At 39.2% G+C, this 27155-nt stretch overlaps 1 protein-coding gene across 9 annotated transcripts in view; it reads left to right on the top strand.

The window, feature by feature from the left end:
- FTO (FTO alpha-ketoglutarate dependent dioxygenase) overlaps positions 1 to 27155 on the top strand; it is a 412272-nt gene that overhangs the window by 122658 nt on the left and 262459 nt on the right. For all 9 annotated transcript variants that reach the window (XR_010318897.1, XM_010596082.3, XM_023555597.2 and 6 more), the window contains exon 4: positions 16608 to 16751. Coding sequence is in view for 8 of the 9 variants with exons in the window: in XM_010596082.3 (XP_010594384.2) it covers positions 16608 to 16751 (144 nt within the window). In the remaining variant the exon portion in view is untranslated. The remainder of the gene's footprint in view (positions 1 to 16607; positions 16752 to 27155) is intronic.

Genomic DNA, 27155 nt, shown 5'->3' with positions numbered 1-27155 from the left:
TTGCCAGAAGCATTTGTGGTGGGTTTTGTAAACAGGCAGTCCTCTATTTTCGTGAAACTCTAGCCCCTTACCCAGTTTGGCAGTTTTGGACCTGTTAGGGTTGTTGTGGCGAATTAACGTGTTCTTGCATTTTCTGAAATCTGGTTCCCTTGGAACCAAGATCAGGGGCACAGGTGCTAAGTCTACCTTTTAGTGGCCTACCCACATTTTCCTTCTTTTATTGTTCAGTTTCTGGGTGTTTAGGGTCTACTCTGACCTATAGGGTCTCTGTGATTTGGAAATGGCTCACAACAACAACAACAACAACAACAACAACAACAGGGTTCCCATTGTTTTTCAGAACAGGACTACAAACAGGTATTTAGATGAACATATTGAGGACAGCCTGACCATTGCTTACTCTTTTTTGCCTGATTATTTGACAAAGGAGTTCAAGATTTACATAGTATTAGTTCTTTTGCCTTTTCAGCAATTCTACTTGTTTATGGAAAAATATTTGGAAAACCAGAATTCTAGATGCCCCATCTGGGACTGAACTGAAACTTTTAGGGGTCATCGTTTTCTAATAAGGAGCCCTGGTGGCGCAGTGCTTAAGTGCTCGCCTGCTAACTGGAAAGGTCAGTGGTTCAAACCCAGCAGCCACTCTGAGGGAGAAAGATGTGGCAGTTTGCTTCCTTAAAGATTTGCAGCCTTGGAAACCCTGTAGGGCAGTTCTACTCTGCCCTCTAAGCTTGCTATGAGTTGGAATCTAGTTGACGGCAGTGGGTGGGTTTTCTGATAACTCTAGTTATTTAATTGGAGTTTTTTCGTTGTCGTTCTTTTTTCCATTCGTTTTTTGTTTACTTACTAAAATGGCTATTTTGGAAAAAGGACTTAAAACCAAACCTCATGGTTCTCTTTAAATGTCTTACCATCATCTAGTTTCAGAAATTTCCACAGGATATAACTAATGTCTTTTCTAACTTTACCTTACGTCTTCAGCCCCAAACAAAGATCAGGCTTAGTGGTTGGAAATTTCACCAGCCTCTCTGGCATCTCAAATAATGATACTGACCTAAGAAAATCACTTGAAGGGATTCGATGCTGTCTTAATGGAAAGAACTGAGATCCTCTGATCTTTAATAAGGCCTTGCCAGGGACTTAAGAACTATCACGTCCAAGAACTCTGATGTGAACGAACAATGGAGTTTGTTAGTTTCCTTCTTAAGGAGGCAACACTCAGAAACCCAAGTGGTGGTATGCGATAGCGCAAACTGCTACAAAGGTGTCTTTGTGCTCCTTCTTACTCTCTGCCCTCCAGTTTAATGGTCCTATTGTACTTCCAGAGCATGGGTGATCAAGTAGTTTTTGAAACCTAGAATATCTTTCAGAAAGGAATTGAAATTTTTGATGAATAGTTTCTATGGCTGGGAGGAGTTAAGACTGATAAAATACAGAAGTATAAATTGCTGACAAAACGAAACAAAAAATCCCAAACCCGTTGCTGTCGAGCCCCTCTGACTTGTAGTGACTCGGTAGGACAGAGTAGAACTGCCCCTTAGGGTTTCTAAGGCTGTAAATCTTTATGGAAGCAGGTTGCCACATCTTTCTCCCTTGGAATGGCTTTTGGGTTCGAACCACTGACCTTTGGGTTATCAGCTGAGCACTTAACCTTTGCACCACCAGGGTTCCTTAAATTGCTGATCCGAAACCCATTGCCAACGAGTGAGTGGATTCTGACTCATAGCAACCCCGTAGGACAGAGCAGAACTGCCCCATAGAGTTTCCAAGGCTGTAAATCTTTAAGGAAGCAGACTGCTACTTCTTTCTCTCTCGGAGCAGCTTTTGGGTTTGAACCTCTGACTTTCCAGTTAGCAGCTGACTGCCTTAACCACTGTGCCACCAGGGCTTTCTCAGGTTGCTGATAAAACAAAAACCTGTTGCCCTCGAGTTGTTTCCAACTTATAGCAGCCCTATAGGAGAGAGTAGAACTGCCCCGTAGGGCTTCCAAGGAGTGGGTAGTGGAATCCTACTGCCAACCTTTTGGTTAGCAGCGGAGCTCTTAAGCACTGCACCGCCAGGGCTTCCAAACTGCTGATGGAATCCTTTAAATGATCACCAGGAAGAGGCAATAGAACTTAAATCTGTGTAAGCAGTGTGATGTCCTTGTTCTCTTTCCCCCAGAACTCTTTCTAGCAGTAATGGCAATACTGTGCCCTCTCACTTCCTGAGCACTTGCTGTGTGCCAGGCAATGTTAGAGGATCTTACCTGATGGACATCTTTTATCTTCACTGCAGACCTATGAGCAGGGTGCTGTGGTCACCCTCATTTTATAGATGAGGAAACTGAGGCCACGGAAGCATGATTAACTTCCACAAGGTTGTATGTGTCTAGTAGTTAACAGAGCTAGGGTTTGAATCCAGTCATTTTGGCTCTCAAGTCCTTAACACCTAGGCTGTGCACCTTAGGAACAGGTATTTTCTATATCAGCAGTATAGCTGCCTCTGGGATTTTTTTTTTTAAGGGTATCCACCTACTGGAAAGGTCAAAGGAATGCCCTATTTACTCTTCCTTGCATGTCCTGACACCCCCCAACTCCTCACTTGCATACACACACAGTCCACTTCTCTTCCCCCACAACATCTGCTGGAGCTTTCTAGCACACACTTTCAGATGACTGGAATGTATCAGCCTAGCTTATTCTTTGAAATGGAACCTTCTTCTAGGTCTCTGGCTATGTGTGTGATTTTGAGTCAGATGTTTTGCAAAACATACACCTTGGAACTTCTGGTGGGTGTGTTTCTTCCAAGTGGTAAGTGATATGTTTAGTTCTCTGGCCTTCTCATAGTCCTGCCTGAGCTATGGTAGGAGTGGACTTGAAGAGAGCCATTTGGGTTAAAATGATTGTTGGTTGGGAAGGGCTTAAAAGGGGGACAGAGAGAATGGAAATTTCAGATGACTGTACTGTTTTTGTGTCCCTGAATGTATTCGTTGTGCAATTGCTAAGGAAAGGTCACTGAGCTGGTTCTAGACAGTATGGGAACTCCAAAGGTAAATCAAATGCCCTCTTTGCCTAGAGAGAGTAGGTGAGGTAAGGTGTGCACTTGTGGCTATAATTTTAAATGATGAAATGTTAGATTTGGAAGCAGCATTTGAAATTACCTAGTACAGCCTTTTCATTTTACAGATCAAAACACTGATCTGGAGAGAACGGAGGTGACCTGCTGAAGGTTACATAGTTTGTGACAAGAAAGGGATGTGAGTTGGAGAGTGTTTAGTGCCACAGGAGAGGTTCAGGTAAAATGCATTGGGAGTTAAGATACAGAAGTGATTACTTCCTTTTGAAAATAAATTGAAGCTTAGCATCTCTTCAGGTCTTTTCCCTCAATACCTTCTCCCGATGAAATCTTCACATAGATTTATGATGAGCCGATCAATCTACTTTGGTTTATTTCCATGGGTAGAGGTCACCGAGTAGTAATTTGTATAGGATATGTGCTCTTTTATACTAACTTTATTGACTTTCACATGCAGTTCTATTTAATAGATACCTTCAGTAGGAAGGCTGAAATGGTATAATTTTTAATAAGGAATGGCTTCAGGGGACCATATGTAAATAGGCAGAGTATTTGATTTTCCTATTCTAGATTTACTGGCAATTGCTTGTTACCTCTATGTATAAAAAATGAATTTTAGCAGGGAACACATTAAAAACCCATTGTTAATATGGTCCAACACCTTGTTCTTTGGCTGGAATACCTGTGAAAAGATCATTTAAGATAACTCTTGGTTACAGTTTTTGTTTTCTAGGACATTGCCTTTAGAGAAAAAAGAACAATTCTTAAGATTTTTAACTACTTCCATGTATTGTAGATTCTGGGGTGTTAGTTTCCAGATCACCCGTGGAGGGCCAAGTATACTCAGAAAAGGAAGAGAGGCCAATCCGTGTTTCTTGTTGAATATGTGATAGGTTACAAAGTATGGATTTCACGGTAATTTTCTTAGAACTTTAGAATAGCCATTCATGTCTTTGGGGAAAATTTGAATCCACTTAAGGATGGAAATTTTCTCCCATAGTTCTTGAATCTCTATTTTGAAATGAGTGGCTCTATATTTCTTAGCTCATTTTTGAGAGCATGAAAAGCTAGGTTGTAATTTCAGCTTGGAGTTTTGCAGCATTCATAATTTTTAAAAAAGCCATGGCATTTAATGTTTTTCTTAGCCTCCCAATATCCTCATCTCGTTTGCTTTCTGCCTTTTTTCATTGTGTCATGCCATGTCCTGACAGTTATTTTTGAAGTCACTTTTGGTGCTCAGTAAAACTTGTTTGGTCTCATAAGTCACTTTTTTTTTGCCCCATGCAGTTATTTATCTACTTAACAAACAGTTTATGAGCATTGGCTATTTGCCCAGGTACTCTTCTAGATGTTGGGATACAACAGTGAACAAAACTGACAAAAAATCCCTGCCCTTGTGTAGCTTCCATTCTGGCAAGAGGAGACAGAAAATTAATAAATGAGTGGATTGTGTCATAAAGGCTAGGGACAGGCTTACAATTTTAAATAGGAAGGTGAAGGAAGGCCTCATTTAGAAGGTAACATTTTAGCAAACATTTGAAGGAGAGAGTGAGTCACTCAGAAATTTGAAGGGGAGAACAGTTTAGGTCGAGGGAATATCAAGTGCAAAGGTCCAGAGATGGAACATGATTCGGGTGTTTTAGAAGCAACAGTATGGATGGAACAGAGTGAGAGAAGAGGAAAAGTAACAGAAGTGAAGACAACAGAAGCAATGGGGAAGAAAAGGGGATGTCCAGAAGATAGGGTCTTATAAGTGACTACAGGCTTTTTCTTTGAATGAGATGGGGTGCCATTACAGGGTTTTGAGTAGAAGAAGGGGGTAACACTGTAAGCAGGCAGCCTGAAAGGGGCAATTGCAGTGATGCGGACTAGAGGTGATGGAGCAGCTTCAAAGAGGCCGAGGTGCTGAGAAAAGTATATAGTCCCATATATTTTTACCAAAAAGAGAGTGGCAATGTTTCAGTGCCTGTGAGGAAGGAAGACCCCAGTGCCATCTCCCATTTGTCAAGAGAAGGCTAGGCCAACAAGAATGACTGGATTTTTTAAAAAATAATTTTGTATATTTTTGTTGTTAAAAATATACGTAGCAAAACACAAACACCAATTCAATAATTTCTACAGGTACAATTCAGTGACATTGGTTACATTCTTCAAGTTGTGCAACCATTCTCATCCTCTTCTGAATTATTCCTCCACCGTTCACATAAACTCACTGCCCCTAAAGCTTCCTATTCTTTTGAGTTGCTGTTGTCAGTTTGATCCCAGATAGACAGTTCTTTAAAAGAGCACAGTGCTGAAGGAGAGAATGACTGAATTTTTTTCTCTTTTAATTTTTATTGTGCTTTAAGTGAAAGTTTACAGATGAAATCAGTCTGTCATACCAAAATTTATATACACCTTGCTATGTACTTGTAGTTGCTCTCCCCTAATGAGACAGCACACTCCTCTCCACCCTCTAGTTTCGCGTCCATTCTGTCAGCTTCTGTCCCCCTCTGCCTTCTCATCTCCCCTCCAGACAGGAGCTGCCCACATCGTCCCATGTATCTATTTGATCCAAGAAGCTCACTCCTCACCAGTACCATTTTCTGTCCTATAGCCCAGCCCAATCGCTGTCTGAAGAGTTGGCTTTGGGAATGGTTCCAGTCTTGTGCTAACAGAAGGTCTGGGGACCATGACCTCTGGGGTCCTTCTAATCTCAGAATGACTGAATTTTTAATGATGTATTAATATGATGAGCAGGGGATAAGAGGACAAATTAGAGTGGAGCAGACTTCACTGTCTATAAAATTAATTGGTACTTTAATCCTGTGTTATTAAATGACATCATTCCTATTGATATTAATTGTGAGATCTTATGTTCATTAAATTCTTTGTGGCTCAGTTTTCTAATCTATTAAATGGTGATAGGAACAGTACCCACTTCAGGACTGGGAAGATTGGATACAGGTGAAGTGCTAAGAACAGTGTTTAACACATATATATATTCAATATGTTTTTATTTTTAGTTTTTATTAAAATTAGGCATTCATCTAATTTTAAAAAGTCAAATATTTCTGTAAGGTTTGTTAAGAAAGCAAACAGCTTATCTGCCCCCTTTTCACTTCCCCAGAGGCAATAATTTCTATTCTTTTAGTTAATTCTTTTGGTAGGAAATAGCATCCTTATATTGTGTTTGGGCATCATCTATTGGCTTCCTGGTATGGAAGATGAAGATTTACTTGAATTTACTTACTCTTTTCTCTCCCTGTCAGCCTCCACATGCACTCTTTTCTGATTCTCTCATCATAGATATATTGTAATTTTGGTTATGTCAATATTCAGCCAGTATAGTTACTAGCCACACAGTTATCATTATCTTCAGAGCCTTGTCATAAACTGTGATCAGTTTAAGGAAAACTTTACAACTTTGATTTTTTCCTGTGTTAGTAGTGTTGTTCTTGTTTTGTTTGTTTACATAAAAAACCAAAACCAAACCCCGTCCAGTCGAGTTGATTCTGACTCATAACGACCCTACAGGATAGAGTAGAGCTGCCCCGTGGAGTTGCCGAGAAGCGACTGGCGGTTTCAAGCTGCCGACCCTTTGGTTAGCAGCCATAGCACTTAACCACTATGCACCAGGGTTTCCGTTTGTTTACAGAGTATGTAGTTATTACTAATTGAACCCCATACTGTCTTCTGGTAGTCTAAATCTCTTATCAAGACTTTCAGAACCATCACAGATTCTGTCAGTTTCATTTTCTTAGAGAAATATCTCCCAGATGTTCTGATCTACTCCAGTCTGGGCTGGTTGCATTCTATGCCTAATGCATACCTGTCCCATTTTGTGATACCTCTTCATCATAATCCAGTAGATTCCCTCCTTCATTTCTTTCCTTTGGATGTCAGTATTCTTGGATCCCGTGTCTCTGTTTTTACTAATTTACTTCTTCATTTTGATGGAGCATATCCTCCAAAAGGTCATTAAGAAAGAGTATTTGGGAAGTGAAATTTTGAGATCTCAAATGTCTTAAATTGTCTTTGTTCTACCTTGACAAGTATTGATATTTAAGTATGGAAATCTTGGTAGGAAATAATTTTTCTTCAGAATTTTGAGAGCATTACACCACTGTCTTATCTTCCAGTGTTTATGCTGAGGATTCTGATTTTTTTCTTTGTCCTTTGCATGTGACTTTGTCCTTTGTGTATGTTTTGTAATGTCACAGTGAGATTTTTTATCCATTATATTGGCATTCGATGGGTCCTTTCAATCTGAAAGCTCATGAACTTCAATTGCAGAAAATTTTTATAAATTACTTTGTTAATTATTTTCTCCTCTTCAATTTTCTCTTCTCTCTGGAATCCGTATCATTTGGTTGTTGAACCTTATGGACTGTTTCTGTAGTTTTCTTGTTTATTCTCATATTTTTTGATCTTTTTGTGTTTTTTAATCTACTCTCTGGGAGATTTCCTTTGCTTCATTTTCTAATCTTTTTTTTTTTTTAATTGAAATACAGCATACATTATAAACATACAGCTTATTGAATTGTCACAAAGTAAACACATTTGTGTAACCATTAACCGGATCAAGAAATAGCACGTTACCAGCGTCCCAGAAATGCTCCCTTCTGGTGTCTACTTCCAACAGTAACCACTGTCCTCACTCCTGAGTCCGTAGATTAGTTTTGCACATATTTCAGTTAGAATTGTAAGTTCTGTGGGCATGATTTGTGTCTTGATCCTCCTTTGCATCTGCATATAATGAAAAATCAGTCAGTTTGTTATTCTTGGGGAGTTTGTGCTACTGCAGTGCTTCGTGGCCACTGTCCAATAACTTTTTGATCTCTGCGACTGCAATCTCTGGTATTAGGATTCTTTCAATTACAAGTAGCAGATACCTGACCTAAACAGGCTCAGTTAAAAAGGGAGGCAGTGGTCTCACTTAATACAAAGACCAGAAGTCTGACTGGCTTCAAGGGAACCTTGTTTCAACAGTAATGGTGTGATCAGTTTCCAGTTCCTTCTCCTCTGTCTTCTGGCTTCTTTTCGATTGGGTCTGCTTTCCTCTATTGAGACAGGCGAACTTCTTGTGGCTCCCAAATGGCTGCCCCCAGTTTTCGTGGCCACCCTCTTTCTTTTTCATGAACATTGGGAAAAAGGGAAACTGGGTCTTGGATGTGTACTTTGAACACTGGATAAAGCTTTGCCTGAAGCTAGATGAACAAATAATTATCTTCTTTGGATTAACACAGTTTGGTTCTGGTCTTCTGTGTTATTTACAACATAAAGATTTCCTGTAAGACTTCATCACTCTCTTTGCAATGTTGTAAGTTGCCCTAGGAATTGCAGCCTATATTGTCGGAAGCTCTGGTTTGGAGAATGTATTGTTTGAGAAGTATCTTGTTTCCTGTCCTCATTTCATATTTTCCTTAGATAAGGTAGTGGTTTTGAAGCTTTAGCCGAGGACCCCAAAAGCAGTTTTCCTCTCCTTTCCCCATTTTCCTTTTTTTCCTCCAAGTCCATGAAGCATGATGTAATGAGGTTCTCCTATATATGTGAATATTTATACCTTAAATTTTTTTTCCAAAAGTTTAATCTGAAAGCTTGCAGAGCCAGATGTCATGTTGAAGGGTTTTAGATTTTTCTGTAAAGAATTTTCAGTATTTCTCCTGAAATCCTAGAACACATAATTAATTTTACAGCTTATCTGTGGCAAGGGACTATGCTTGTCCTGAATAACTTGTCTTGAGGCACCTGAGAGCAGCTTCTTGTTACAGATTCTGAAATGGGATGGATTAGTCTTTTTTTTCCCACCCTTCAGACTTTTCTGGATTCTCCATTTCGTTAGACCATTCATTCCTCAGTGGCAGAGGAGGCGTGTGCTCTGTGTCAGCAGCAGATTTGACTCCTTGTTTTTCACAACAAACCAAGGAAAGCATTTCTAAATTGTAGATTCTGGCACAGAGGCTTCTCCTTGGCTAACCTTCCTTTCACAGGGAGAATCCTTCCATAGTGTTTCCCAAATGTTCTCTGGGTTAAGCAGTACCTATTTGCCATTACTTTGACAACCTGTCCAGAAACATTGTACCTTCCAGAAGGATCATTCTGAAATACAAATCTTACCTATGAAAAAGTCTTCAGTGGCTCCGTCCTTCCCGTGGTTAACAAAGCCCTCTGTGACCTGGCCTCTGCCCACCTCTCCAGTCCGTTCGCTTGCAAATTAACGTCATTCCTGTGATGCTCTTGCTTGTGTTCTTGCACACACATGCTACTTCTCTCAAGTGTGTCGTCTCAACCTCATGCCTTCTACTTTCACTTTTTGTCTCCCTCCGTTTTTAAAAATGGATTTCTGGTCCTAGACGCTAGAATGTGGTGTATCAGCACTGGACAAATAAGGCATTGTTAGGCTCCATGTATCACTGCCCATCTGCAACTTCTGGCTTTTTCTTGCCTATGACGTGGGTAGAAGGGGCCTGCAAAGCTCCTCTAGATGTGAGGTCAAGGGAACAGAGAAAATAATTGCAAGGGTGGGAGTTCTGAAAATCTTAGCCCTTGGCTAATGGAATAAACAATAGGAAATAGGGCTATTTTCTAATGTGTGAAAATGATAAATACATAATCAGGTATTAGAGAGATGAACATTTTTTTTTACTTCTTCAGCAGTTTGGTTAATGGGAGCTGGGAATGTACCAAACACACTGAGGCTTAAAGGCAAGAAGGAGCCCATTGCCTCTGTTCTTCCAAAATAACACAAGCAAGAACACCCAGTTGCAGTTGCTGTAGATAATGATAAGTTGATTTCATTGGCATAGTGAGTTTGGGAGCCACACTATACTTCAGCAATAAAAAATTTATCAGACATACAATGTCCCCTCTCCCTTTCCAGCCCAAGGGGGAGGAAACCCTCAACCAAACATTATTTTAATGAGCACATTTCAGAGGTGCTGGATATATGGGAGACATCAAGAAACACTGATTGAAATTGTTGCGTCCTCCAGGACTTTATTGGTGCCATATTGAGAAGAGTGCCGGGATGAAAGTTGGAGGGGAAAGTAGTCAGCCAACCTTTTAGCCTATAAAGATGACCACTGGTGAGAACACCCAGAATCAGAGGTTTTAAAACTGCCTAAAAACCATTGTGTTTGCAGTTTCAAAATCATTATTTTACTAGAACTTAAGTTATAATTGATTTGACCAAAAAAAGACATATGAAAAATCTTTTAAAAATATTTCCATTCTTTTTTCTTGTACCATTTACTACATCTGTTATCAGTAGGGCCCCTGAAACGAAAACAGGCTGAAGCCTTGGGGCATCACAAATATAAGCACACAATTTCTCATATCAGTATTGTGTTTCTAAATGTATCTGGATATCAAATCATCTCGCATTAATTTTAGTCATTTTATGTCATTAGGTATTAATTGCATTACATCATTATTATTTTGTTCAGTCTCAGCTTCCTCACTAATATGTGCAGTGGACATCTCTATCATATCACAAGACTCTTGAGCAGGGGCTGGCAAATGATTTCTATAAAGAAGCTGTCTTAGTTACCCAGTGCTGCTGTAACAGAAATACCGTAAGTGGATGGCTATAACAAACAGCAATTTATTCTCTCATAGTCTAGGAGGTTAGAAGCCTGAATTCAGGGTGCCAGCTCCAAGGGAAGGCTTTCTCTCTCTCTCGACTGTGGAAGAAGGTCCCTATCGTCAATCTTCCCCTCGTCTAGGATCTTCTCAGCACAGGAACCCCGGGTCCCAAGGGCGTGCTCTGCTTCCAGTGCTTCTTTCTTGGTGGCATGAGGTCCTTCTCTGCTGGATTTTCTCTTTTACATCTCAAAAGAGAATTGACTCAACATACAACCTCGTCCTGTAGATTGAGTCCTGCCTAATTAACATAACTGCCTCTAATCCTGTCTCATTAACATCGTAGAGGTTAGGATTTACAGGACATAGGATAATCACATCAGATCACAAAATGGTGGGCAGTCACACAGTACTGGGAATCATGGCCTAGGAAGCTGACACACATTTTTGTTGGACACAATTCAGTCCTTAACAGAGCCATATAGTAAATGTTTTGGGGACCTTGTAGCCTGTATGGCACTACTCAGTCTTGCTGTCATGTCCGAAAGCAGCCCTGGACAGTGTGTCAGTGAATGGGGGTGGCTGTGTTCCATTTAAACTTAGTTTACAAAGCCAAATGATGGTCTGTGTTCTGCTCTAGATCAAGGTTCACAGACTCAAGTGCCTGTAGGGGCCAAGCAGGTACCACAAAATGAGTGAAGTGGCTGTCTGGGGACTGTCTCTAGCAGAGAGCACATGCCTTGTCTAAAACGGGCAGTTACTTCTCACCCACAGCCACCTGTGACTGGCTCAGTGATACTAGATCTTGAAATTCAGGAGTAGCTGGAAATTTGAATTTTCATGCAAAGTCATCTGACTTGTTTTCATTTGGCAAGTAATTTAGATTTGCTAAGGAAATATAGTACAGGTCAGTACTTTTGTGGGTTCTTTTTTGCTTCATGGTCCTCTAGTTTTGCAAGTTTTGGTATTTTCAGGTGCACTGGGTTTGGTTTTTTTTTTGTGTGTGTATTATGTATAAATAAGAACTGCCTGCCAAATGTAATTAGACATGGATAGCAAGTATCTGGTGCAGGTGCTGCCACCAACCCTTACAGTGCCTGTGACAGACATCGGTAATTGGTCAAACCACTCTTTCCCACTCAGCCCGGAGAAGGCTTCAGAGAGCCCTTCTCCACCAGGGCTCAAAAAATTGCAATCACCAAGTCAGTTGTACCCCCTGATGTCCAAAGTATTTGTCATCTCTGTCCCAGGGAATTCTCTTGAAAATGTTTTTAGAAAATAGCTTTGGATTTTTAATTATATGACTTTATTCTTAGAGAAGTCTAATTAAATATATGCTCCTACTTTCTAAAAAATATTTGTTCTTTCTGATGTGTTTTCTGAAATACTCTTTAGTCAATTCTGTTCATATGATAGTATCAGATTTTAGATTTAAGCTTAGGGAATTGAAAAGTATCTGGGGTTGGAAGTTGGATATGTCCTTAAAGTTCATTTAGTAAGTATTTCTACCTTGCAGAGACCATGAATTCTATTAGATTTATGGTCTCTTCTTTTTTACCATATGTCGTACATAGTAAAGTGAATGATTAGTTATAAAAGGGAGTTCCTTTTTCTCACTTTCTTTTACTGCCTTTGCCCCTCGTGCCCAGTTATCACAGAGTTCAGAATTTAGGAATTCGGTTTATGGGTATGCGTCACCTGGGATGGATGTACTTTGGGATTGTGCGTGTGATCTATACATGATGCAGCCCAAGTAAATCATCTTCTATTGTCGATTTTGATCACATAAAACTTTGTCTCTTTTGACTTCCCTGCTAACTTCCTGCTGTGCCCTCTGCCAGTCTGAATGCTAACTTGGCTTTTGAGTTTGACCTACCCTAAGAAGTCTGCTCTAAGCATTTCAACCCTAATTGGCCCTCTCTTCTCGGAACTTCTTTAGTGTTAAGGACCGCATGAATTTAGTAGTAATGTCCTGCTTTGTTATGTTCTTAAATTTAATTTGAGGTGCTTTTGTCTTACCTTCCAAATTAACATTATCTTTCTTTGCCATCTTGCACAGTGAGGATTTGAATGGTAGGAACTGAAAGAACATTTTGCTTTTAAGCAAACAGTTGAGTGCAACAGATGTTCATGGAGTACCTTCTCTGTGCCTGACAGCAGAGGTCTAAGTGTGAATGAAATGAACACACAGACCCTGCCCTTGAAGACCAGGGTCTCGGAGGGTAGTTTAAAGTCTGATGGAATGTAAACCCCCTCCCCTACCCTGCCAGAAAAAAAAACAAACTAGTTGCTCTGGAGTCCCCCCGTAATAGTAATCAGTGACGGGTATTTACAGCTCCACAGAAGGAGACCTCCACTGGGCCAAAGCTCTTTGTTTTATTTACTGACACATCCCAAGTGCCTGGGATGGTGCTGAGTATACAGTAAGGGTTAAAAGAACTTTCAAAAGCTTTTATATAGGTCCATTCCTTTAGTATTGTAAGTGTAGGACACTAACACTAACACTAACTCTTACTTAGTGTGTACCTTCCGGTTCTTTGATGTGTCTTCCACCCCTGCACCCTAGCCACCAAGTCCTCTCAAAGGAAAACCAGTCTTGGATATCCTTCCAAGCATTATACCCACATATACAGTTTTTTTTTCTCTAAAAAATATATCCAGTAATTCCATATTGGTACATAGTCATATTATTTTTAGTGGCTACATAGTATTTTATTATTTGGATATATTGTAATTTATTTAACCAGTAGTAACCTATTGATGCATGTATAGATTGTTTCTGACCTTTTGCTCTTATATATAATACCATAATAAATATGCTTGTTCAGCAGTCACTTTGTAGTGTATGAAGTAGGAAATGAGACATTGGTGGTTCAGTGGTAGAATTCTTGGTTTCTACGTGGGAGACCTGGGTTCTATTCCCAGCCAGTGACTCTCATGCACAGCCACCACCCATCTGCCAGTGGTGCGTTGCGCGTTGCTATGGTGCTGAATAAAGTTCAGCAAACCTTCCAGACTAAGATGGACTGGGAAGAAAGGACTTCCAGTCTACTTCTGAAAACCAGCCAATGAAAGCCACAACAGTCTGATCCCTAACCAGTCATGGGGAAGGTAGTGTTTCGTTGGGGTCACTATGACTTATGGGCTAACTTCACAGCAGCTAACAACAGCAAGAAGCAGGAATTTTAGTATACATTCCTATAAGTAAAAACCAAAAACCCAGTGCCGTTGAGTCGATTCCAACTCATAGCGACCCTATAGGACAGAGTAGAACTGCCCCATAGAGTTTTCAAAGAGCGCCTGGCGGATTCAAACTGCCGACCCTTTGGTTGGCAGCCATAGCACTTAACCACTACGCCACCAGGGTTTCCTAGAAGTGGAACTGTGGAATTCCTGTAAGGGTCAAAGGGCTTATGCATTTGTAATTTTGATAAGTATTTTTATTGTCAAATTGGTCTCTATAGAGAGTATGAGTGTGCCATTTTGTTGCACCCTTACTAACACACTGTATTTTACCAAAGTTTTTGACCTTGTCTGATCTAATAGATAAAAAATGATGTTAGGGCTTTGGAGCCCTGGTAGCGCAGTGGTTAAGAGCTCAGGCTACTAACCAAACGGTTGCTAGTTCAAGTCCACTGGCTGCTCCTTGGAAACCCTATGGGGTGTTCTGCTCTGTCTTAAAGGGTTCTGCTCTGTCCTACAGAGTTCTACTCTGTCTTACAGGGTCACTATGAGTCATAATCAACTCAACAGCAATAGGTTTTGTTTTCTTGGTTTATTATGACTTTAATTTGAATTCCTCTCATATGAATACGTTAGAACATCTTTTATTTCTGTTGTATGTTTTGTCTTCATAACTTTTGTCCTTTTTTTCTAATTGGTTATTGATCTTTATCTTATTGCTATATAGGAGCTCTTCCTATGTCAGGAAAACCATTCCCTGACTAATCTTGTTTGTTTATTATTTCCAGGTGAATTATAGAGCCAGCTTGTCTAGTTACCCATCCTACTTACCTAAAGAACAACCTTGTTGGTGTTTTTATTTTGATTGAATCTAATTTATAAATCAATTTAGGAAGAACTGACATTTCCATGATGTTAAGTCTCATTTTCCGTGAACATAATAGGTCTTTTACATGTTTAAATTTTCTTTTGTGTCATGTAATAACATTTTAAAGTTCTCTTCATATGGTGGTGTTGTTATTGCATTTCCTTGAGTCAGTTCCGACTCACAGTGACCCCAGCTGACACAGGAGAACTGCCCAATGGGGTTTTCTTGGCTGTTATCTTTATGGAAGCACATTGCCAGATTTTCCTTCCGCAGAGCCACTGTTTCGTTACCAGGGCTTCTTTCTCTTCGCATAGACAACACATATATAAGAATCTTCCTAGATATTTTAATAAATTGGATTTTTGTTTGTTTCTGTGTTTGTAAGATATTAATTTTTGTGATTTTGTAGCTAGCATTTTCTTAATTTGCCTATTGCTTGGGATGTATTTTTCATGGTTTATTTGCATATAAATAATCATATCATCTGCAAAAAATTGTTTTTTGTATTTTGAAAATTTTACACCTCATATTTTATTTGTCTGATTAGAACTGCTTTGATAACCCAACTCCAGAGGGTACCATTTCTTTGGCCATATCATCCAGAATGATGAGAAGTCATTATGGTAATGAAGGACATCATTTTCTAATTCTTAACTTTGGGGATGTTTCCCTATAAAGTATGATGCTGACTTTGGTGTTGAGACAGTTCTATACTTTCTCCTGTGAAGGAGGTAGCCACCTATTTTTATTTTATGTAGGTTTATATAATGATGTATTTTTATTATGTTGTGTTTTATCATGTACTTCTTTGTATCTCTGGTGATTCATATGATTTTTTTATTTTGATCTATTATCATGAATTTTAAGTGCAGGTGGCCCCTGACTTATGACAGAGCTCCATTCCAGAGACTCTGTTGTAAGTTGGTTCTGACGTAAGTCTAGTACCTCTTTTTTTTTTTAGTTTTCATTATTACTGCTTTTTGTTATCAGTATCTTTATAAATATTTGCAGGTGAACATCTGAGAATTATAACATCAGCAAATTACACACTGCAGCATTGTATGTAGTACATATTACTAATAATAAGATGTACAAAACAAAAACAAAAACAAAAAAACACCAACCAAAAAGCAGGTGGTCTTAAGTGCCGTTCTTCGTAACTTGAATACATTGTAAGTCAGGGACTACCTGTATAGGATTTTTGCCTATTAAACTATCCTTGTATTCCTGGAATAAATTCTACTTGTTCATGGAACAGTATTCTTTTAATATGTTGCCTAATTTGGATTCTGTTTCCCTATGTTTAGGAATTTTGCATTGATTTTCACATGAGAGATTGGTCATTATATGTGTGTTCTTTCATTTTTTTTATGATACATTTTATTCTGTCTTCATGAAAAATATTTTGGAAATTTTAAAATTTCAATGCTCTTAAACAGTTTAAAGTGTTGAAATGACTATTCCTTAATTTTTGGTAGAATTCCATTTTTGAAATTCTCTGGGCCTATATTTTGCTGGGAGATAGTTCTTTGACAACTTCCTCTATTCCTTCTATGGTTTGTTTAGGTTTTCTACCTCTTCTGGGGTAAACTTTGGTAGTTAACATATTCCTTAAATATTATCCATTTAATTCATATTTTCTAACTTATTTGCTTGGAAATGAGCAAAATAATCTTTTATCTTCCAAGGTATCAGTGGTTATTTCTTCTCTATTTTCTTTATTTATACCATTGTATTTTATGAAATGTACATGAAAAAATACATGACATGTTAAAAATATTCTAAAGTATGTTTTTAAAAAAATATGACACAAAAGCAGGATATACTTATCATCAATATTTAATTAAAATTTCAATTATTTCTAAAATAACTGTTGTACAACCTAGAAGTTTAGATAAGACATTTCCTTTCTGATCACTTTTTTCTCTTTTGACAGGCTCTGAAGAGGAAAGTGAGGATGATCCTGACCTTGAAGGCAGAGATCCTGATACTTGGCATGTTGGCTTTAAGATCTCTTGGGACATAGAAACACCTGGCTTGGCAATACCCCTTCACCAAGGAGACTGCTACTTTATGCTTGGTAATCTTAGGATCAAAATTATATTGATGTTCTAGTGTCCAAGTTTCGATTATTGGGTGCATATTTTGAATATGTCTTTTCAAGCATTTTTTAGTAATAATGACGCTTCTTTATAAGAACGTGTAACTAGTTTTATTGAGATATATACTAATTTACCAGTGTGAAGTTTCTTAAGTATTTTACTGTGTATACAAGTTCCTAGTAGTAAGAGAGTTTTTTTTTTTTTTTCTAGTTTTGAATGTAATTTCTTCTCGGGAACAGCTGACCTAACAACACGGCCTTTCTCTCCACTTGTCATTAGTTCTCTGGGAAAGCTGTATTTCAGCTGCAGTTAGGCATTATGAAGCTGTGGAGTTTTACAGGCTTTATTTTTATTTCTTTGCTCTTAGGTACTTTGTTTTGTTTTAGACTTCCTACTAGTTTTCTGGTGCACAGTGTGCAGGCAGCACCTGTTTTTACTCACAAATCTTCTTAGGGCTTATTCTCTCCTGGTTTCTAGCTCCTGATTTTTCAGCATTTATCTCATTCCTACCTGCCTGGGGGATCTACTCATGTGTTGGTTTTGGAACCAGAAAGCACCAGGGCTCAAGTATAGTATTTATGATAAGAATTAAGTTCTAATTAATTGGGCAGTTGTCCCTGGTACTGTTTTTGTTTACTCTTTTATTTTAAAATGTTAACACTTAAATGAATTTACTGTTCAGAAGTCTCCCACTTTTCATACAAAATTACTGTGCTACTGATACAGTTGAAAAAGTTCAATGCCTTCTCCTGCAGGAAAAATTCATAGTGTCCTCAGGGTCAATGTGAAACCTGGCCCTGTCCCCAGTGGAGGCTCCCCAAGGACTGCGTACCTGTTAGCTGGGGACAGGGTTTGTTTTCTAGGCAATGACTCCCACACACATGAAGGCCCCTCTTCCTCCAGCACAAGCCCATTGAAAGCAATAGCAGCAACTTGCCCATATTTTATGCAGGCCCAGACATGGGGGTAGACGCAAGGACAAGCTCTCCTCTGTCCCAGGAGTTACCCCACCTGGGCCTCCATTAGCTGCCCACCGCTACTCACTTTAACAACATTCAGGTACACCCAGTCACTGGTCTCGGAAAAAAAAAAAAAAAGATTCTGGGGGAAACATGGAGATGAATCAATATGGTCCTTGCATCCTGGGACTTCAGTGCCGTTTAGGTGTTTTCCAAATTTTAGTCATTCGCAGATCAGCCTCGTGGTGGCTGCCATATCCATGTGCTCTCTATACTACTGTTAACATACTATTTCTCTCTACCTGATCTCACTTTTTTTCTTTTACTGAAATGAATTTATTTTAAAAGGAGATTTTCTATGACTACTTTAAAGGAAAACTAAGAAGTAGCCACTTTCTAGTTACATACACATGGCATAATTAAAAAAAAAATTAGATGGGTTTTATAAATATAGAGAAACTAAAACAATATTATTGAGTGTCTCTTACTTTTGTTTGATGAAGATCCTGAGTCTGAGTCCTGTTCTGTCTTTGTTAAAAAGGAGATTAGGAACTGTTCCAAAAAAAAAGCCTAGCCCATTGCTGTCGAGTCGATTCCAACTCGTAGCGACCCTGTAGAACAGAACTGCCCCATAGGGCTTCCAGTGAGCACCTGGGGGGTTTGAACTGCCAACCTTTTGGTTAGCAGCAGTAGCTCTTAACCACTATGCCGCCAGGGTTTCCCAGGAACTGTTAGAGAGTTGTTAACCATATTATGGCACCAATCTGAGACTTTTTTTTAATGTTAGCGGGAGGATTGGAAGATCATTATATAGGGAGTTACTTTCAAATATTATGATTTGGCTTAAGACTAAATGGGTATTAATTTCCCAATAAGGAAGATCAAAATTTTCCTTTGGTTACTTTGTTCAGGAGTCTCTATTAGCAACTTGTATCTTTAAAAGAAATGAGGGTCAGAATGGTGCCATTTTTAATAGCTTTATTATTTTTTTCTGGATATAATAGTAATAAGTACTCAATGTAAACGTTCTGCTACCTGCCACTTATTCAACAGTATCCTTTTTTATTGTGATTTAGGTGAAAGTTTACAGAGCAAATTACATTTAACAGTATCTTATTGTTCTTTTTCAATTAAAGCAATACATGCTCATTGTAGAGAAAAAAAATTTTGAAAAGAATAAAATGAAAGAACATAAAAATCAGTATTCATGCTTGATTTAGTGTATTCCTTTCTAGTCTTTTTTTGTATAAATATATATGAATGTAATAGTAGTAGTAATATAAATAACTACCACATTTGTTGGAGACTGATGACCAGTCAAACATTTCTTTAATCTTCTCAGTAATCTGGAAAAACTGATGTTAGCTATATTGCAAAAGAAGAAATCAAGGTTAGTTGAAGTTACTTAGTCATGGTTACACAACTAGTAAGAAGCCTGAATTAGCACTTGTTACTTTACCCCACTCAGGCTCTGACACCCCATTGCCTGTCTACCCTTACACGCCTATGGGTGCCCTCCTCACCCCACTCAGCCTTTTGCCCTTCCACACACAGTACCCTGCGTAATTGCCTCTCTCTGCTTCACCTAATGGTTTCAGGACTAAGTTGTTCAGGAAGAAAAGAAAGGAAGATGAAGAGACTCCATTTGTTTTCATTTCTTTCCGAAATTATGTTTTTCTTGCCTCAGACAGATTAATAATGAAAATATTTAAAAATTACACTCTCCTTTTAACCTATAATAAGCATTCATTTAAAAATACGCATTCAGTTTGTTTAGCTATTGCAGGTAGTAAACAGAGGAAATGAGTATTACTGCCTTCAGATACAGGGAAATAGCTGGTGTCCTGCTGAACTGTGCCAAGCCCAGCACAGTGGACCCAAAGCCTGCATTTAGAATATATTTTCTTGTTAAGATTTCACATTCGATTTCTAGAATAACTCTTCGTCCATCTCCTTTTAAACAGAACAAAACTAAAGGTAACCTGTTGTTAGGTGCTGTCGAGATGGTTCCGACTCATAGCGACCCTACATGCAACAGAATGAAACACCCCTAGTGTTGCGCCATCCTCACAGTCGTTGCCATGCTTGAGCCCATTGTTGCAGTGCTGCCTTTTCTGGTTATTTTTTAAGTCCACACAGCACAAGGAGCCCCATGGAGGGACCTCAGTACTGAGCTGATATCTGAAATCTGAACTTCATAGCACTTTTGAAAAGGAAACAGTTTAGCTCAATTTATAATAATATATTGGTCTGCAGAGGAAGTGCAGACTGAACCCTGCTGTCTCAAGTAAATCCTCCAGGGGCGTCTGATGGAGAATGTGGCGGGTGCCTGTAATAAATCCACTGCCCGTGGAAGTGAGTGAAGGCCCTGCTGGCAGTGCCTGAGGACACGCTTAACTGGGGTTGTCATGGTTTTTCTTTTAAATTGGAATCTTTACCCTAATCTCAGAGTTAGACATGACCGGATTTGCAAACAGATTTACAGTTTTCACTGATTTTCCAACTAGGACTTTAAAACATACTTAGAAAACAAAACAAAAAACAAAACAAAACAAACAGGCTCTGGTCTTTTTCAGACTAGGATGATTTACTTTGCCACAGATGTTTTCTATAGACTGAATGTAACTGAGGAGTTAAGGACTTAACAGTGGCTAGGAGACAAACTGGGTTTGTTTTCTGTGGAACAGATTATACAGTTCAAGGGACATCAACTGCAATTGTGTTCATTAACCAGAAGCTGAATGTGGGGGTAGGCTGTTTCAGGACAAAGGTAAGGGCTAGGTAAACATTTGGAGCAAACCACTTCCCCTCCCTCCAATTAATTAATTATTTTTACATGCCATGCATTGCATTGGGCAAATCAGCTGCAAAAGTCCTCTTTAAAGTGTTAAGAAGCAAAGATGTCAACTTGAGAAATAAGGTGCGTTTGTTGGTACTTTCCGTCACCTCATATGCATGCGAAAGCTGGACAGTGAATAAGGAAGACCAAAGAAGAATTGATGCCTTTGAATCATGATGTTGGCAAAGAAGAATGTGTATACATACCATGGACTGCCAGAAAAATGAATAAATCTGTCTCAGAAGTACAGCCAGGATGCTCCTTGGAAGCAAGGATGGCGAGACTTCTTCTCATGTACTTTGGATATGTTATCAGGAGAGATCAGTCGCTAGAGAAGGGCATTATGCTTGGTAAAGTAGAGCATCAGTGAAAAAGAGAAGGACCATCAAGCAGATGGACTGACACAGTGGTTCCAACAATGGACTAAAACATAACAACGCAGGACCAGGCAGTGTTTTGGTCTGTTATACATAGGGCCGCTATGAGTCAGAACTGATTCGAAGGCACTTAATGACAATAACAACATTCATAACTCTATTCTGTGTAGTTTTTTTTTGTTTCTTTAAACCCAATTAAATCTCATTTTGAATGATCAGTTCCAACGATACTAATCAATAATTTCAAAACTTCAATTGCTTAGTAAAAATTCCACTGCAAAAAAGGGGAAAGAAAAGAAAAGAAAAAAAATAATGTAAATTTAAACGCACAATTTTTTTTTTTTAATTTAAATTTTCTTTACCTTATCAAGGGTTTAGTGTAGAATAATGAAAGGCCATTGGATTTACTATCATGTGACCAGGATCCAGGTTTACTGCATTATCTGTTGGCTGTACTTCTTAGTACTTCCCTTTGTCTCTGCCTCTACTGTAAGACGGGTACTTAGTGGTACCTGATTCCCAGAGTTCTTGTGAGGTCCCAGTTGGAAAATGTATGGGGAAGTGCTTTGCAAGCTATAGTTCAAATGTAGGGAATTATTAGGAAGACTGGGATCTGGGCTATGGTATATTGGAGACCCAACAAGACGAGTACATGGTAGAAGAGTGCTGGATGCTGTGTTCTCATCTGCTTTATGCCCTGAGTTTTGCAAGCTTTGCGCCTAATTGCTCCATTTGTATTTTCTGTAGCCACATAAAGGAGCTACAAGAAAGGGAAATCTCACCAACTGATCCTTGAGGGTGAGGAGCGTTAACATCTAGCCATCGTTGAATCAGAGTTCTGTGGTAATCACGGTCTTCCCCCGGTTAAAGCTCAGTTTACTTACGGAGCCTGGCCAGTAGTTTCTTACAGATTAGGTTCACCTTCCTTGACATAGCTGTGGCTGACAGGCAGGCAGGAGGACCCAGAGCACTGTGAATGCTTGATGTGGTATAACCTGAAAATATGCCATGCTTCAATTTTTGGCATCAATGTGGACACTGTACTTGGAGTCTGTGGCCCCAGGAGTGGGAAGATCAGAGGCCTCCAGGAGTTTAAAGGCTTTTAACTAGGGCTCCCCTGGGACTTAACTTGGAGACTGTGGTATCTTCATAAATCCTCCAGGTGGCCCTCAATCCTGCCCCAATTTAGACATTTTACTCAAAGCAAAAGGCTTTTGTTATTTCTTTCTCTGACCCCATTTCCTTCCTCCCCCAACCTCTGACTGACCAACTGAAGTAAAAAGTACATATAATTTATGGCTTAATCATAAATTCAAAATAATTATGCTTTATTACCTCTCCTGTGTCTTGAAATGTAGGTGCTACATTCTGCTTTCTGCCGAGGCAAGGGAATAATACAGAAACAGTCATAAATTATAACTTCAGGCCGCAGTCGGTAAGCTTGAGGAATTGCCATTTAAGTGGAAAGTGCTTGAACAGCCAAATGAGCACCTGTCATGTTTATTTTCACTTTGAAAAGTAGAAACATGACAGTACAGTTTCAACTGCTTGTCCAATATGAGCTTATGGTGTTCTTCCTACCTTCTTGGTAACTGCAGGGTTTACGTCTTGCTAGTCCCTTTTTACAGGGCCAAGGATGTATCGCTCCTTCCAAAACTTTTACCCTAAAATATGGCCCCAAATGCTGACCTTTTCAAACTTGTGCTATTTGATTTGATACCTGATTTTGTTTTTTGCTTTCAGTAGCTATAGGAAGAGGGTCGTGGCTTGTGGAATATGCTCTGAGGAGACAGACCTGAGTGTGTTCCGGGGTACTATCTTGAGAGAATCTGTTCCATCTCTTAAACTTGCTCATCATATCTGCATTCAGTTGGATCATCTTTCTTAGGAATAGATATAGATCTAGATTGTAAATATGGATCTCTTCTAGTCAGTTGGCCAGGTAGCTGCCTTTCAGATTTCTTGGCATAGATGAGCGGGCACTTCCAACACTGCATCTGTTTGTTGAAACATCTCAATTGGTGTTCCATCAATTCCTGGAACTTTTTTTTTTGTCAGTGCCTTCAATGGAGCAATAAAGCCTGGACTTCTTCCTTCCTGATCATGGTTGAATGTTGACCAGTTCTTTTTCTGTATATTCCTTCATCTTCTTTTGATGCTTCCTGCGTTGTTTAATATTTTCCCCGTAGCATCTTTCAGTATTGCAAATCAAGCCAAACTCTTTTTTAAAAAATATTTTTATTGTGCTTTAAGTGAAAGTTTACAAATCAAGTCAGTCTCACGTACAAAACCTTATATACACCTTGATATATACTCCTAGAGTTGCTCTCCCCCTAATGAGGCAGCACACTCCTCTCCACCCTGTATTTCCGTGTCCATTCAGCCAGCTTCTAACCCCCTCGGCCTTCACATCTTCCCTCCAGATGGGAGCTGCACACATAGTCTCATGTGTCTGCTTGATCCAAGAAGTCCGCTCCTCACTACTCTCATTTTCTGTCTTATAGTCCAGTCCAATCCCTGTCTGAAGAGTTGGCTTCGGGAATGGTTCCGGTCTTGGGCTAACAGAAGGTCTGGGGACCATGACCTCTGGGGTCCCTCCAGTCTCAGTCAAACCATTAAGTCTGGTCTTTTTATGAGAATTTGAGGTCTGCATCTCAGTGCTCTCCTGCTCCTTCAGGGATTCTCTGTCGTGTTCCCTGTCATGGCAGTCATCAGTTGTAGCAGGGCACCATCTAGTTCTTCTGGTCTCAGGCTGTTGTAGTCTCTCATTTATGTGGCCCATTCTGACTCTTGGGCTCATACTTACCTTGTGTCTTTGGTATTCTTCATTCTCCTTTGATTCAGGTGGGTTGAGACCAATTGTTGAAGAAAGAGAAGTATAAGCATACGTTTAAGAGTTATAAGGACGGGTACATGTTTCATTGTGTATTTTTCACCAAAATAAAAGACAAAAATAAAAAAAGGTTATGCAGGTGAGCAGTTAAAGAACGAAAACCAAATGCAGTTATAAAATAGTTACCTCTAAGAAATGGGTCATGAGGATAGGTGGTAAGGAGAATTTGAGGTCTGCATCTCACTGTTCTCCTGCTCCTTCAGGGATTCTCTGTCATGTTCCCTGTCATGGCAGTCATCAGTTGTAGCAGGGCACAATCTAGTTCTTCTGGTCTCAGGCTGTTGTAGTCTCTCATTTATGTGGCCCATTCTGACTCTTGGGCTCATACTTACCTTGTGTCTTTGGTATTCTTCATTCTCCTTTGATCCAGGTGGGTTGAGACCAATTGTTGCATCTTAGATGGCCGCTTGCTAGTGTTTAAGACCCCAGATGCTGCTTTCCAAAATGGGTTGCAGAATGTTTTAATAGATTTTATTATGCCAGTTGACCTAGATGGTCCCCAAAACCCTGCCCCTACTACACTGGCCTTCGAAGCAGTCAGTTTATTCAGGGAACCTCTTTGCTTTTGGTTTAGTCCAGTTGTGCTTAGCAGCCAAACTCTTAACTACTGCACCACCAGGGCTCCATACATATATTATGAAATGAAAATTTAAACAGCTGGGGAAGACCTGAAGTGGAAAGTGAAAAACTCCTTACCACCTATCCTCATGACCCATTTCTTAGAGGTAACTATTTTATAACTGCATTTGGTTTTTATTCTTTAACTGCTTACCTGCATAACCTTTTTTTATTTTTGTCTTTTATTTTGGTGAAAAATACACAATGAAACATGCACCCATTCTTATAACTCTTAAACGTATGCTTATACTTCTCTTTCTTCATCTAACAGCTTTAAGTGCCATCAGTCATTTCTCCATTAAGAAAAATGAGGAATTAGCTCTTTTAACACTCTGTAGTGTCTTATTCCTGTTAAGTTTGTTAGTTAACATTTAATGGAAGCTTTTTTTCTTAATTGGTTACCTTTATAACCAATTTATAGATGCTCTCGATATCTTAGTATGTAAGATAGGGACTTAAAGTTCTTCTCTTTTAGCTATATTGTTATTTTCACATTATCAAGGTTTATAACAATTCACATTCTGGTTTGTAGTTTTGCTAAGACTAGCATGCTTTCTCTGTAGGTTGATTCTAAAGTTTGAAAGCCAGTACATAATGAAGCTCTGTATATATTATTTACTGAAGAAACAAATAAGAGTGACTGGATCCATAAATAGAATATGTAATCCTCTGTAGTAGTCACTGAACCTGTGTCAGTTGAAGGGTAATGTTACAAATGTCAGGTCAAGGTTTTATCCTTCACCCAAGACTCAGAATTGTGGCACGTTTTTGTTTGCTTTGTATTTGAACCATGACTTTCTCAGGTAGTTCTCCCTCTCCCTGGGAATTTATAATTGCCTTTCTTTATTCTTATTGATAGAAGAATCATGTTATAGTGGTAGCTCTTTGTCACTAGCTGTTTTGTTATAAACCTCTTTGCCGTCAAGTTGATTCCATCTCATAGTGACCCTATAGGACAGGGTAGAACTGACCTTATAGGGTTTCCAAGAAGCAACTGGTGGATTCAAACTGCTGACCTTGAGTTGGCAGCAGAGCTCTTACTTGCCTAATGCTTTAGTAAATTCTGGCTTCTTCAAGCCCCATCTAGCACAGTTACCATACTGGGATTTCTTCTCATTATACTCCTTTGTTAAATCCATTTTTCTTCAATTCCATGTCTTTTTCTTTCTTGGAAATTTTCTAAAAATGCTTTCTCTCTACTATTCTCTATTCCTAAAGGCAAGGACCGTTTTAGGTTCGTATCCTCTATAGCACCTAACACAGTACTTTGAACACAGGAGGTGCTTAATAAATAATTATTGAATTAATGAGTAAGTGAATGAACCAAGGATTGGCTTTTCTTCTGTTTTATGGCTTAGCGATACAAACATAACAGGCCATACAGCTTGTCCATGAAAGTTCCTGGCTGGAAAAGGCCTTGAAGTCCCTCCCCAAACAGATGGTCGTCCACATAATGCTTGGGAATCTCCAGAGACAGCTTTTTAGAATCTTCCATGGCAGCCTATTCCTTTATGCAGTGACCTGTGCTTTACTTCCCTATATGTGGTCGACATAACCATGTGACATCACAGAATTTTCAAAATGGACACAGTGTCAGAATCAACCTGTGCCTTTTATTCCAAAGCTTTTTATGAGAAAACTACCAAAGGTAAAAATCTTGTGTTGGTTTCTTTGAATCTGGGGACAGATGTGTTACTGTGAATTGTGACATCTTCTTGTTCTCTCATGTTTCATTCAGTCAGAGTCATGCCATATTGGGGTAATTCTACATCTGGGTTGGGTGGTGGGGATTTTTTCCATTGGCTGACAGTCTTCATATGCCCTCCTTTGCTCTCTGTTTATGTAGCATAACTCCTAAAAGCATGAGCTATGGCAAAGCAATTTTTGGGCTTTTAATTAGGTTGCATATCCTCTGTGTATTCTTTTTGCCCTTCTATAGGCAGTGGAAGAATGACTATGAACAAAACCATTTTCTTTTTATTGATTCTTGCCGAGGTTTTGGACTTAGGGCTAGACCAGGAATGAACTTGACTTTCCTAATTCACTCAGTACCTACAGCAGATTTCAGGATCAGACTATATATCCCATGATGGAAGATTCATTATGTCGTCCTGTGGTAGGTAATTCTTCTAGGCCCAACAAACATCTTAACTTTTATTTCAAAATATTAATGTTAGGCTTTGATTAATTGACTTTAGTGGCTTTGTAGTCTGTTCTAATGTTAGTCCTGGCACAAACCTATTTCCTTAACTTTGTTCATACTGTTCCCTCCACCTTGGCATGTTTTCCCCTCATCTAGACATATGCATAACTCACCTATTCAGGGATGATATTAAAAAGTACTTAATGCCTAGAATGGCAGGGGTACTAACCAATCAGCGTGCATGCCGGCACTTTTTCTTTCTGCTCTGTAGTTATTGGTATGGATGTCTTATCTCACCTACTGCTGCTGAGCTTTTTGAGAGCCAGTACTATATTATATATATTTTTGTACTACACACAGCACTTGGTGCATCACACTGAGTAGAAACCACCACATACAGTCATATGTTGCTTAACGTCCATGATACGTTCTTCGAAACAGGACGTTATGTGATTTGGACCTTGTGTGAACATTGCATTATGTACAACATTGCCTCCTAACAACACTGTCACTCTGTCTTGAAAAGCCTTAAAGCCTGGTATTGACTTGGCCT

Source organism: Loxodonta africana, chromosome 21, assembly GCF_030014295.1.
Source record: "Loxodonta africana isolate mLoxAfr1 chromosome 21, mLoxAfr1.hap2, whole genome shotgun sequence".
Taxonomy (NCBI): domain Eukaryota; kingdom Metazoa; phylum Chordata; class Mammalia; order Proboscidea; family Elephantidae; genus Loxodonta; species Loxodonta africana.
This window is presented reverse-complemented; position numbering and strand designations above follow the sequence as displayed.